Source organism: Carassius gibelio, chromosome A17 (genome assembly GCF_023724105.1).
Source record: "Carassius gibelio isolate Cgi1373 ecotype wild population from Czech Republic chromosome A17, carGib1.2-hapl.c, whole genome shotgun sequence".
NCBI lineage: Eukaryota > Metazoa > Chordata > Actinopteri > Cypriniformes > Cyprinidae > Carassius > Carassius gibelio.
In genome coordinates this window covers 22779612-22793590 of record NC_068387.1, presented here as the reverse complement: position 1 = coordinate 22793590, position 13979 = coordinate 22779612, and the positions used below count along the sequence as shown (strand labels likewise).

Sequence of the window (13979 nt, the reverse complement as noted above, 5' to 3'; positions counted from 1 at the left end):
ATATATATATATATATATATATATATATATATATATATATATATATATATATATATATATATATATATATATATATATATACACACACATATATATATATATATATATATATATATATACACACATATATATATATATATATATATATATATATATATATATATATATATATATATATATATATATATATATATATATATATATATATATATATATAAAATAAAAAACAAACTAAATGTTCAATCTTTAATGTATTATTGTTGTTTGCTATCAGAAATATAAATAAAATAAAACTTAATACTGGGAACCATTTCCATTTTAATAAACTAAAAACTAAAAGCCAAATTCAAGACTCCAAAACTATATATGAATAAAAATATACTAACACACTCACACACACACACACACACACACACACACACACACACACACACACACACACACACACACACACACACACAATATAATATATATAAAAAAATACGATGGAAAAAATTATAACAATTTGCATAATAAAAACATGGTAAAACAAGCATAGAAAAAATACAATAAATAAAATTACAAAACTAAGAATAATAGAGTATAAATTAATAATAATATATAACATTTATTTTTCTTTTTTTTTGGGGGGGGGGGCTGTTTGAAAATTCATTATCAAAATTCAATTTTGTTGAAGCAAAAAATGGCTAAAATAATAATAATGAATTGTCAACTGGTAATGTTGTCAAGGGCCCTGTGACAGCAGAGACTCATGATCATAAAGAGAGAGAGAGAGAGAGAGAGAGAGTAGAAAAAAGTGTATGTGTGTATGGATGAAGGTATACTGTACCTCCTCACAGGGTCTGATGAGCCGAACAGCTCGCAGCGTGAGTCTCTTGCCCTCAAAGATCATGACACAGTTGGGCTGGCAGTCGTGGTTCAGCAGAGACATGCTGGGACAGACAAACACAAAACCATGTTCGAGCACAATTCACCAGCACAGCGTTTCAATTCATTTCTCATCCTTAATTAGGCCTTCATGAGGATCTTGTCCATGTAAAACAGCTCTGCCAAGGATTTGTTAATTAGTATTAAAATAATATCATATTAAATAAATGAAGTTTTGTTTCTGCTGTTTGTAAAAACCCAGGCTGATTTGACAGATACAACCCAAAGGAGCTGAATTTAGTTCAGCTTCTCACAACAAAAAGGCACAACTCACTACAGTTCCTATTTCAATGAATTATTATTATAAATGTTTTCCCTCACCAAACATTGAGATCAAATCAAACTACAAATCCCTCATACTCTCAATTTTCTTTCGATCCAAATAAATACTACACAAGGACTGCTAAATAATGCAGCATACAGTAAATCAGGCATCACTAATTCATTAACTAAAGAAACAAGTTGCTACAGTCTGGAGACACAGAAAACAAGAAAGCTTACATGTCTGCCAGCGGGACATTTGTACTCTTAAATGTGATATGATGTAACATGCTGTCTTTACCAGAAAAGTCAAAACCGAAAGCGACAAGGCGAAGGCGACAGCAATGAAACGACACTGATATGACACTGATGATCTTTTAAGGTGAGATCTTCACTGCTGATGCTGTTAGTGACGTATATGGATGCTGACAGCACATTGGAAATTTACCAGTGTTATTTCTCAATTTACAAACATGCACCTGGACAAACAAGATGTTTAAAAGAGTAATTCTTCCAATATATGCATATACAGTAAACTTAATTACTGATTATATTAGACAATATAGTTTACGGTTCAAAAGTTTGGGATCAGTAAGATTTTTTATTTTTTTTTGTAGTCTCTTATGCTCTATATTCATTTTAATTATTTCCTTTTTATAAAATACATTTTTTCATTATTTCCTATCTTTAAAATACATTTCAAACTAAGTGTAAAATTAGATATTATTTCAACAATGTTCCTTAAAAAGTGTACAAGCTCCAAAAAGTTGTAGTCAAAAAAAAAAAAACATTTGTTTTGTAAAATATCCTTTTAATTATTAATTAATGCAACATATTTTAAAATGAACAATACAATCTGAGTACTGTTTACAGTATGCTCTTTGTGTAAACCATGTTTTAATTCTCTTCATGTCATCTAGAACTCCCTTGTGATAAGATTTCAGAAGATAGTGAGCTGAATGCATGTATTTACATTCACACAAGCATGACAGAACAAACACAGCAGTTATAAATCTAGCACGAAAGCACATTTACCCTTTATATGTGGACAGGAATACATGCTATCCGGCTCTTCCAGGCTCCTGCTAATGCATCGGAAGTCATTCAAGAAACCAGAGCAACAAATTACTTGTGTTTGTCATGGTCTAGGAAAGATTGAACATCGCCTAAGTGCAGAGTATAAAGCAGGCTTAGAGTCAGCCCACCCAGCCGATGGTAAACAGACAGGCCTCGCTCTCACGGGACCATCTTTCTGCGTCATTATAATTTCTCTGAGACGTCGACAACAATGTCTGAAGCCTTGATTCTGCCTCACATCCGATCTGAAGACTTCGTAGCTCATATCTAAACAACAATTTCGACATCTGCCTTTCTGGTTTTGTTTGTTCTCTGTAATCCCAGAGGCTCATAGATGTGAAATGTTTCCCATGGATGCTGAATATGGAAGTCGTGCCAGTTTAATGGCCCACACAGGGAGGCTGGTCCTACATATTTCTGAAGATATTTTATCTTTAAAACTGAGATATTTTGCTCCCTTTTCATAAATTGCTTTGTTAGAAAGACCAAAATAATGCAATCTCCCATGATTAGGCAGAATAAATTATTGGATTATTAGCCAATGAAATGGACTTGTTGAAAGACCATGGCAACAGGCCACACCCTCTGATCTCTAATGATCAAGCTTCACACATCATTAAAACCAACTATTATATTAAAAGGAATAAATTAAATCAAATCAAATGTGCAATGAAATGAGAGCTCATTTGCATTTTAATAAAATGAGACTTTCACAATCCAAAATATCAAACAACAGAAAGTTAAATTGAAATAAAGCAAGTAATGAGGATAATAATCATAATAATTAAATGTATGTGGAATAAATTTGTAATTAAATAATAGACAATATTAATGTTTAAATTCCACACACAGTCACACACAACTGTAATTATAACATTGTTATATATTATTATTATTGTAAATAAATATAATAAACAATAAGTTCATTAAAAAATTACAGAATTTACAGGGGATTTTTAAAGCCAAGCCAAGCTTCAAAAATGTGTGTGTGTGTGTGTTTGGGGGGGGGGGGGGGGTTGGGGGTTCTGAAGTAGTCACACTGACCAGAAATAAATAAATAAAATCATAAGAGTCTGAAACAACACGAGATTCAATAAAAACTCAATATTTTGGTATTCAATTACAACAATATACATATGGTTTTCAAAATTCAATAACTTTCAAAAGTTTAAACTTATTTTAAAAGTGTCTGACCAATACAAGATTCAATATTGCTAAATCTTAAATTATGCACCAATTTAGTTTTACATGACTATTTTCCACCCTCTCTCTGGTCATATTAAACTAACGTACACTTACTGTACCTTTAAGACTCCTATATGTTCAGTAAATGGCGTCTGTTATGGTTGTCTAATCTCCATGTAGTAGTAGTAGTACACACTGTTGCTCATCAGAAAAGCAAGATGCTGCACAGGTGCCGATGTATAAATGTGGGCGGTCATATGCTAATGCGCATGTGTTTATAATGTCTGAATTCTTATTTAACAAATTTTGCAGCTTCTTTCCCATAAATGATCCGAGTGGAGCTTTGTGTTGCATTCACATTCAAAGCAGATTAACATTTTATTTTAAAAGATCAAAGAAAATCCTGTTTTCCGAGACATGCCTCTGTTAAGCCATATCCCAAAAAAATATCAATTCTGTCAGAAAATAGTTGTTAGCTAAGCCCTTGTCTGCACATACACAATACATTCATCTCAAGGCAGACTATTTAACCTGAGTGAAACCCTCTTTTATGATTCTCCCTTAATTTGCGCTTTTGATTGTTCACCCATAAACAGCCTCTAAGAGCCCGATGCACCTCCCTTACACACGGGCCTAAACTCAATCTACATGTGGTTTAGAAGTAAAGAAAATGCATCTCATTAAAGTGATTCTGTGCTTGTAGCTGTAAGCGGCGTGCTCTGTCAACAGAAGACGAGCAAAAGAATGAAATAATGGTGAACATGGAGGGCAATGGGATGAATTCCTCTTATCTTCTACCTTCCACTAAACATAATACCTGGGTATTGCTAAGCAGCCTGAAACATCAACAGACAAGGCGAATAGCAATCCGCTATGCTCATTTATTAATGTTTCCAAATAACAGTGCCGAAGGTGGCCATTAACTGTGCCGGAAAACAGAAAGGAAAGCTATTCCTGGCACACCCTCACACACCTGAAAACAGCTCAATTTACTGGATTTTCACAACAGCCGAGACTGACGCAACTGATACAAGGATATGATGTCAACATCACCCACTTAGAGCTAACTGCTTTTGGCCCTGTGTGTGGACTCTCTTAAAACACACTCAGACTAGTTTAGTTTGTCTGCTACAGTGTTTATACATGCATTGCCATTTATATACACTGTTCTGAAACACTTGTATGAACAGAGAATATTCCCATTATATATCAAATTATATATTTTAGAATTTATAAATTATTCTGTGATTGAAATTACGGTGAAGGAAATAACATTTTAGACATTTTTTGGATTAAAAGGCAGTCCTTTATCTCACTAACAATTTATTCTGAATAAAAAAATGTATAAATAAATTAATAAATACTCAAACTTATACTAAATTAAATATATAGATAAAATGTATAAATTAATAAATCAATTAAACATAAAATTTATATAAATTCACTTCATACAATAATAAACACTTTTTTTTTTAGATTATCAAAAGTTTATTTTATGTAAAACTTATTTTTTTATTATTATTTAAAATATTTATTTTATTCATGTGATTAATTAATCATAAACAAAATAAATATTTTAAAATATTATAAAAATAAAATAAATAATATTTGAATATTTTTTAAGATTGAAAGAAGTTTAAGATTTAAAGTAAAAAAAAATCAGTTTCATATAACAAACAGAATAATAATAAAGTTATCCAATTAGTTTTAATAGTTTCTGTTAGCTTTAATAAACCCCTGGGACCTTAAAATGTGGGCATTGCTAAAGAAACACCCAATTATCCCTCACTATTTCCAAGGCCTGAATGGGGTGTTAAAGTGGGAAACAAATAGTCCCAAACGTTCCTGGGTTTCACGGATGACAGCGTCTGCATGCGGTAGAGCGTCTGTAAAATCTTTATGGAGTTCTGCTGCTGGGTTTTGTCAGGGCACAGCACAACAGACTGCTGGCCACGGGTTTGCTGGAGCTTCATTTGAGCACTGCACATACACTCTGTTCCCCTGATAACCGTGACCAGACGGGGCTATGCCAGTCCTGGCCAGGGAGGACGTCTGACAGTACAAATCCTCCTGCGAGCTCCAGACACAACCACGGGGATTAGCAGAAAACCGCTGGTTCACATCCAGCCAGAGAACAAGTGTTACACTGGAGCCGTTAAAGCGGATGACTTAAACACGCCACAATATGCTCTCGCATTAGGCAGCAGAGCGGAGAAGCTGACAGTGTGTGTCACATGTCACGTATAAAAACAGACAGGGATGAAATGCCCTGCTATCGTTTAGAAATAGATGCACTGTTCAATGTTCAACCAAAAAGAGACAGAAAAAAATATTGCTACCTCAGTGCTATCTACATATTATACAGTGCTATCTACATACATATATATATATATATATATATATATATATATATATATATATATATATATATTTTTTTTTTTTTAAGAACTAAAGCTGGTCTGAATAGTTTTTAGCATAACATCATATGGATGGTATAGGTTGATCTGGGAAATTGTTCACTCATTTTATTGCCATATAATAAATTATTTACTTAGGGTTAGGAAAAAAATGCCTGCCTCAGAAAATCCATTAATAATATAATATCCTAACAATCATATCAAATCCCAGTGGATAAAATCAAGCCTTGTTCTACACTGTGTCCTAGAAAGTATTCTACTTCACCTGAATTATGCCTATTATCACTGAAACTGAATGCTTTGTGAATGTCATTAATGAAACACCACTGGGTTTCATTTTAACAGGCCTTTAGTAACGGCAAGTTCCACTGTACCATCATGACCCCATCTAGGGCTCGTCTGTAGGTGAAAAAATACCAAATGGTAACAACTGTGGGCATGAAGATTAATTATGAAAGACGTCAGCACTGATAAAGTGTAATTTAAGAGCAGTTCATCTCTGGGTCTCGGCCTTGTCACCGCCTCAAAGGCACTGCACTGACACTGGCCTGTCACATTTTAATTGCTATCACCCTCTACAAGATAATAGAGAAAAAAAGAGAGGACCAAATTTTTTTTAAGGCAGACCCATCAAAAATATAGCTGCATAGATTATTTTAGAGAATTTTGCATGCATTATATATACACAATTGAAACTGCAAGTTTCTAATAAACCAATACTAAATAAGTCATTTTCCATCTGAAAGCTTTATATAGTGTTTTACAGCATTGGCATACAAGATGCTTATGAGATGCATTTTAGCCCTGAAGATTCTTACAAATGTGCACAAAGCAATTTTTGTAGAGGAAATCCCCTCTATTTCAGCACTCAATGCGTCTCGACAAGTTGTAATTCAGTCACACTGAAAGCCGAGTGTCTGTTTATGTGTAATTATTCCCGTTTCTTGTGCTGCGTTTCCTTCAGCTCTTCTGTGTGTGAATGGGAGCTTCCCTCAGGCGTGTTCAGTAGCAGAGAGCAAATCGTAGCATGTAATCCTAACTCATGTCAGAATCCCTCTTTATGACTGCAGAGCTAATAATACAAACATGTTTTCTGTCACACAAGTCTGCTGGGCACGGTGAGCATGAAAACAAGAACAGTGCTTCAACTGACTGAAACACAGGAGAATTATGGGTAAAGTCATTTTATAAAGATGAAAAAATGAAGACAATGAAAGCAATATGCTACAAATTGCAGATGTAAAGTAAAATGTAAGTAAAATAAAGTAAAATACTGAAGAACCCATTTAATAGAAGCATGCTGTTTACTGATACAGTTGTCTCCTTAATGCACAAGCACATTAACATTTTTGTGGAAAAAATTATAAAACAAATTATAATCTGTGTCAATCATTTATGCAATCAGTTTAATTCATTTTTATTTAACTTTTACCTTTGGTATTTTTTTTGTTTCAGTGCAAAGCATGCTGAGATGTCCTTCCTATATTATATATATTAATAATCATTCATTTATGCATTCATTTTAATTGATTTCAAGTAGAATTCTTTCATGGAATAATTTTAAGATAATTTTAGGATGAATTTTATTTAATACATAATTTCAATTCATTTTTTTTTTTTTTTACTATTTGGCCGATTTTGGCCATATGGTAATTTTATGTAATAACTTTTTTGCCAACAACAAACCTATGTCCAGTGCAATGCATGCTGGCATGTTGGTCATGTCACTCACCTGGGGTAAAGTCCCACCCCCACGTCCTGCAGCTCTCCATCACTGATGCTGAAGCAGTTGCAGGTCACCTGTGTAAAAACATGAAAAACGCTGTAAGACACACATCTCTGCGTCTCAGTGCGAACATAATATACTCCTCTCATCATTAGTTTCCTATTGTTAATTTGACTATTTGTGTCTTTTCCTGCCATTGATAAAAAAAATAATAATTATGCAGCTAGCCAAAAAAAAAAAATAACACCCCGTTCTAAATCGAAATATAAATGACCTCATAATTTGGTGATACCAGACTTGAATAAACTGTTCCGATTTCGAGCAGATCCCAGATGTTCACTATTAATCCCCACATGGAAGAGCATGAGTGTGTGTTTTTGTTTGGTCTCATTGCCGCAGGGACGATACGCTGCAGAACTCAAGCTGGACAGAGTCCATCTCCAGGAGAACATGTCTGTAACGAGTCACAACAAACCAAACAGAGCGTGGAGAGGATGGCACCGGGCGATTCTGACGGGTTTTTAGATTGGGCTCTGCGGGACAGATGAGTGATGTGTGGAAGGGGAAAAGCAAACAGAACACAGTCATAAATAGACAACATGAGCATTGTTGACATGGCAGTGTGTGATTTCAGGCACTGAGAGAAATATTACAGCACAATCAATTATTAACTCTGAGAATGAACCAAATGGATTGTGCTGTGTGGTCGAAAAAGCCACTGGATGTTTAAATAAATAATAGTTTAATATGTCTATACTCTTAAAGGGAAAGTTCACTCACATAAAAAAAAAAAAATATATAATAAAAAAAATGTCATTTCCTTACCCTCACCCTCATGGAACACAAGAGATGTTTTGAACTCTCTATGCAGCTTGTTTCCATAAAATGAAAGCAAATGTGAACTAGGGATGTGTAAAACTACATGTTTTCTAAATCAACCAGTCGGTAGGTTACCTGAACTGAATTAATAAACTAAGTGATTAGTCTATTTCTATTATAAGTCTATTTTATAGTCTATTATAAGACTTGTATAATTAGGCAGGTAAGACATTTTTTTTGGCGCGAAACACACACACACACACACACACACACACACACACACGTTCTTGCAATTAAAAACAGAAATTTTAATTCTTTGCTAAAAAGTCTTCAGCTATTCCGCCATAAAATGTTTTGCATTTGTGCACACTGCAATATGTGTATAATTGTGCACTACTTCAAAATTTGCCGTGACATTTTTGACACCAAAGTTTTGAAATGAGAGTTATTGTTAACTAAAGCTTAAACTAAATCTATCATAAATCCGTTTGAAGTTAAATGAAGTAAACAAATGACCAACCTTTTACTGACGCAATCTGGAGCTTAGTTAAAAATAAAGCTAAAAAAAAGCTAATCAACTCTTTGCTAATGTTGGGATCCGATGGAAGGCTATGCAAAGACTGTGTTTGTCCACAACTGCATCTTTATCATTTGTTTTTTTGTGTAGACCTGCGTTCGTTTTCTCTCGTCATTTACTCTACGAGAGTGAATCAGTGGGCAGAGCCAGACAGGCAGTGCTGAAAAAGCAGGTGTTGATCTTCTTCTGCGGAGGCGGAGTTAACCTGCTCTATTGTGTCATAGAGCGGCACATTCTACAGGCTGTCGTTTTAGCAGATTGGCTTCAATGTAAGCTGTTTTTAAACTAACGAGAAAGTTTTGAGTTTTGAAACGTACAGGATGTTTTTATAGTACGATGACCTCATATGTCACAAGATCTAGGGAATTTTGATTTCTAAGTTCATGACCTCTTTAATTGATGGACTGGAGACATGTTGCATTACTTGATGACATCACTGAATTCATAGATAACTGCCTTTAACTGTCATTTTGCATTATTTACACTGTTTTCCTTATTAATGTTGTTCAGTTGCTTCGACACAATCCACAGAGAAGTCTGCATTGATGTTGCCCTTACATTTATCATCAAAAATATATTTTTGGCCCATGCCCAACTAATTAATGGCTAATATATGTGAGAAGCTGCTGGGAAGACTGGCGGTTCTTCATGTGGTGCCATTGAGTCTTTCATGTGGGGAGCGTGAGATGAGTTATAAAAGGTGTGACTGAACATCTGCTTGGCCGTGGACCCGTTGATGATACATTTCTTGCCAGTTAATTTTTTCACATATTGTTTTTCATATTCTGGAAATAAAATCAACAGATAACATAAAAATTCTGTGGATGTATTCAATGAAGAAAACAGGTCCAGGTAACATTTCAGCCCAAAGCCAAAATACTTTTTTTTTATTCCAGTTATAACCAATTAAGTTGGTTCACATTAAATTACAACTATAAATAATAATGCAAATACGGTAATATAATGCTTTTTTAAAAATATACTATGTTATTAACATTTATAATGTTAAATCATTATATTTGTATATTTAATTAATTGTATTTTTTATTTACTATTTGAAAATTTAATAATGGCCAAATAAGCATGTTTTTTTTTTGCAAATTCAAATAAATAAATAAATATGCCACAGGGAACAATTATTTTGTATATGACAGACTGCCAGGCTGGAAAGTTTGTCAAGCTTTTTCTGAAATCTCTCCTTGTTTGGACTTCCAGTAATAGACCATGAAATGGAAAAAATAACCAAATACTGTATGTCCATTTTCACTGGTTTATTTAAGATCTTTTCTGATAGTGCCATCCACCAGACGAAACTCAAATGGAGGACTGATTTACCATGCAAGTTCCCAGTATTCAGGTCTCACTGCTCCAATAATGTTCTCATTTCAGATAAGTGCAAAATGTTACAGTGGTACAACTGTGGTTACACAGCATCTTCATGAGATTTTACACACACACACACACACACACACACACACACACACACACACATATATATATATATTTTTTTTTTTTTTTGATGAACATCCCATTGTGATACACTATATTGAACTGAACCTCAGTCAGAGCAGCCATCTGTGTTAGAAGCGCACATCTGATACCTGAAGGAGTCATTCTACAGAGCTCAGTTTCTCAAAATCACCGTGCTGCGCTGACATCACACCCACTGTCCTACAGACCTGTTATCCCATTTATCACTCCTCCACATTTCCTGCCAGTATGTGCCATCTGCACATGCAACACATCACACTCGGAGTAGATGAAGTTACTTTAAAACTTATAACGGAGAAGATCACTGATGGGGTTTTTAGGGCACGATGTAACGCACTGATACAGATGGAGCAAATTTCCTCAAAAATGCAGTTGCCTATTTAGACTGATAGCGTATCATCTTCTCTCGAATGAACAGGATAACAGCATAATTGAATTAATTAACTGGAAAGATTAAATATGTTAATTTTATACAAATCTTTGAACATTCCATGCTTCTATAAGATCTCCAGTTCAGGTTAATTCAGTTGAGTTTGTGTGCATTTGCTTTTACAATAGCAAACTTAAACAAAAACAACATGACTGGTATGGAAAAATGTAAGTCATATCCAGAACTTGGCAGCTATGAAAAACATCTTGCATTAGGAAGTCATTGGTCAAAGACACCCACTAACAGATGCAGTGGAAAGTCGTCGAACGCCAAAGCAGCCTAGTTCATTCACTTTCCTGCAAACTACACAATGAAGAAGCAATGCTGCAACTTCCATACTCTGAAAACCCCTCAAATAGTTGTTAAAGTCAGTCTCCATCTATGTTAAAGAGACAGTTCAACCCCAAAATTGTATATTTTAGGACTCATGTTTATTTTAAAACCTGTGTGACCTGAATTTTTGAAGGAATTCTCAATGTTTCTGCAAATATCCATGAAATAAATAAAATGATAAGGAACTTTCAAGCTAAAAAAACAACAACAGAAATTCACCAAAAAAGTGTTTTGAGATACAAGTGATGAGATTTTCACCATAACTGTAACTTACATTTTTGGCCTCTTCCTGACATAAACTTAAACATTAACATAAACGGACATAAAAGGCTTTGGAAGAAATACTGATTACTGTAATTCTATTCTAATGCTGCTTAATGGTCTTTTTGTGTGTTGTATGTACCAAGGTAACTGAATGCTTTTGTTTTATGGAAAAAAAATCTGCATGGATACCACCATTTTTGGGCAAACTACGGCAGAACAGCTGGTTTGCTGTATAGTCATTACAATGTTACAGATACAGGTAAGTAAATGTAACATTTTATGGTATATAACAGTGTAACTGTGTCTTGTTTATTGTTGCTCAGAGATTTTTTTTCTCTCGGCTACGGCAGTGTAACGCCTTACTTCCGCTGGAAATTCAGCTTTGCATCTCAGAAATAAATTAAGATTTAAAATATACTAAAATAGAAAATAGTGCTTTTAAACTGTAATAATATTTTATAACATTACTGTTTTTTTTGTTTTTTTTTGGTCAAATAAAGGCAGCATTGCTGAGTATAAACTTCTTTACAACAGTTTATTGTTTTCACTACAGTATATTGAAAACCCCGGATCATGGATACTTGGCTTTGTCTCCCAGGACAGAAAGATCACTGAACGAGTATTCTGATCAGTTGTAGCTCACAAAACCTGAGCTTACTGAAACAAAAGCACAAGGCTGTTACTATCAGGCCAAAAAAACGGCAGGCACACCAGAAGACACGAATCTCAAAAACCAAACCACAAATGCTCCCTGGACAGCAACCAGAACTCTGTCAGAGCTCATCAGGAATAAAGAGGCCTCCCTGTGCACATCTTTGTCCGAAGGCTGTTTTACATGTACTGAAGGGCTGCCCATCAAAAATAGAAAAGAAAGGGGAAAAAACAAAACAAAAGAAAGACATGGCCAGCAACAGAATTAGAACACCACCACCATCTCCTCTGCATCTCATCATCACACCTGCTTTCTACTGGGATCAAAGCAGGTGGCTCCATCACAATGGTAGGACTCTGGTGTGATGGAGAGGGGAGCTGGTTTCGAGGAGGCTTTAGAGCCTTCACCACTCAATATATATTAAATAGTTTTCTGCTCTGGTCTGGCCCTCCCCTCAGATCTGCAATGCAGCCCTGGGGTGAGGAGAGTTTTTCAGATGAATCTGACACGCTGGGACTCAGTGAGATTGTCTTTTATCAAAGGCTGTCTCCACTTTCCACCGGAGGTACGTGCACTGGGAAAAAATCGATACATTTGTAGCCTTTGGGGAGACATTAGGTTTCTGACTTGGGCTAATTTTTCTTTAGACAATCTTGGGAGAAAATTAAATTGTGTGGCGCGGGGATACATCAGTCCTTTTTTTCACTTTATACAGAAATTAAAGATCTATCTAAAGTGAATTATTAAACGAATGGCTCCCATACTGGATGCTGAATCTATAGAGCACTCCAGACGTGCAAAAATGCACAATATATATTTACAGTATACAATAAAGAAAAATTAACTCCAGCTAATGTGTACATCACTTCACAGCACACATTCTAGACAAAAACCTAAATTTGAAACGGAGTTAAGAATTTTTTTTTTCTATATCCATTGTTTAAATATAGATTTTTTTTCCCCCTAATAAATATTACAATTCAATTCTCACCATGTTAAATCCATTTGATGGTAACAATCGTTGAATGAATGTTAATATATTTCATGAATAAATAAATAACATTTGTATTTATAAAATAAAATCAATTTCTGGACATTGTCGAAAGACTGTCACAAAACAATTCCCATATTTGAATAAATAATTTATGAAACTATTAACATCTTCATCAAAACCATAATTATAAATTCAGACCTCTTTAGATTCACTTTGCAGGAAAAAAAAACGAAAACTGCCACATCTTCAGCAGCTAGCAAACTCTACAAACATTTCTATGTGATTTGCCTTTCCAGTGCTATGGAAAGCACTTTTTTTCTTTGTATTAAAGAATATAGAGATCCATTATAAGTATTCCACTGTCATTAACACCAAAACACACACATTAATTGTTTCTGTTACCATAAAAATTTTAATTTAAATGTTACCATACATATTAATGATTTAAATTTAAAATAGGAGATATTTATTTTATGATAATTCCGACACAACGCAATGACATTCTTGCTAGCAAGCTAACACAAATGGTTGTGCTTTTGTATTTGCAATTGATTTCCTGCACAGAACTGGAGTACTTCCTGTTTGACTTTGTATCCCAGCATGCCTCCTTGGCCTCCTCATCTAAATGCAGAACAATGTACACATCTGACTATGTTTGTATGAGGGCTCAGTGTTAAGTCTCAGGCCATTAGGCAGAACAACTGTTTTTAAATTGCTAGGGAAGGAAGCTGGAAAAACAACCAATTAAACCAACAAGTGTAGTGCTGGCTAGTTTAGATGCATCAAGCTCCTCTAAATCTTTGTCCACCTCGACGTGATCCTCCGA

General features: G+C 34.5%; 1 protein-coding gene across 1 annotated transcript in view; it reads right to left on the bottom strand.

The window, feature by feature from the left end:
* The window catches only part of smyd3 (SET and MYND domain containing 3), a 133932-nt gene that overhangs the window by 26732 nt on the left and 93221 nt on the right, over positions 1-13979 (bottom strand). Inside the window, exons 6-7 of the mRNA XM_052620216.1 lie at positions 7600-7667; positions 830-932 (exon numbers count right to left, since the gene is read on the bottom strand). Coding sequence (XP_052476176.1) covers positions 830-932; positions 7600-7667 — 171 coding nt within the window. The remainder of the gene's footprint in view (positions 1-829; positions 933-7599; positions 7668-13979) is intronic.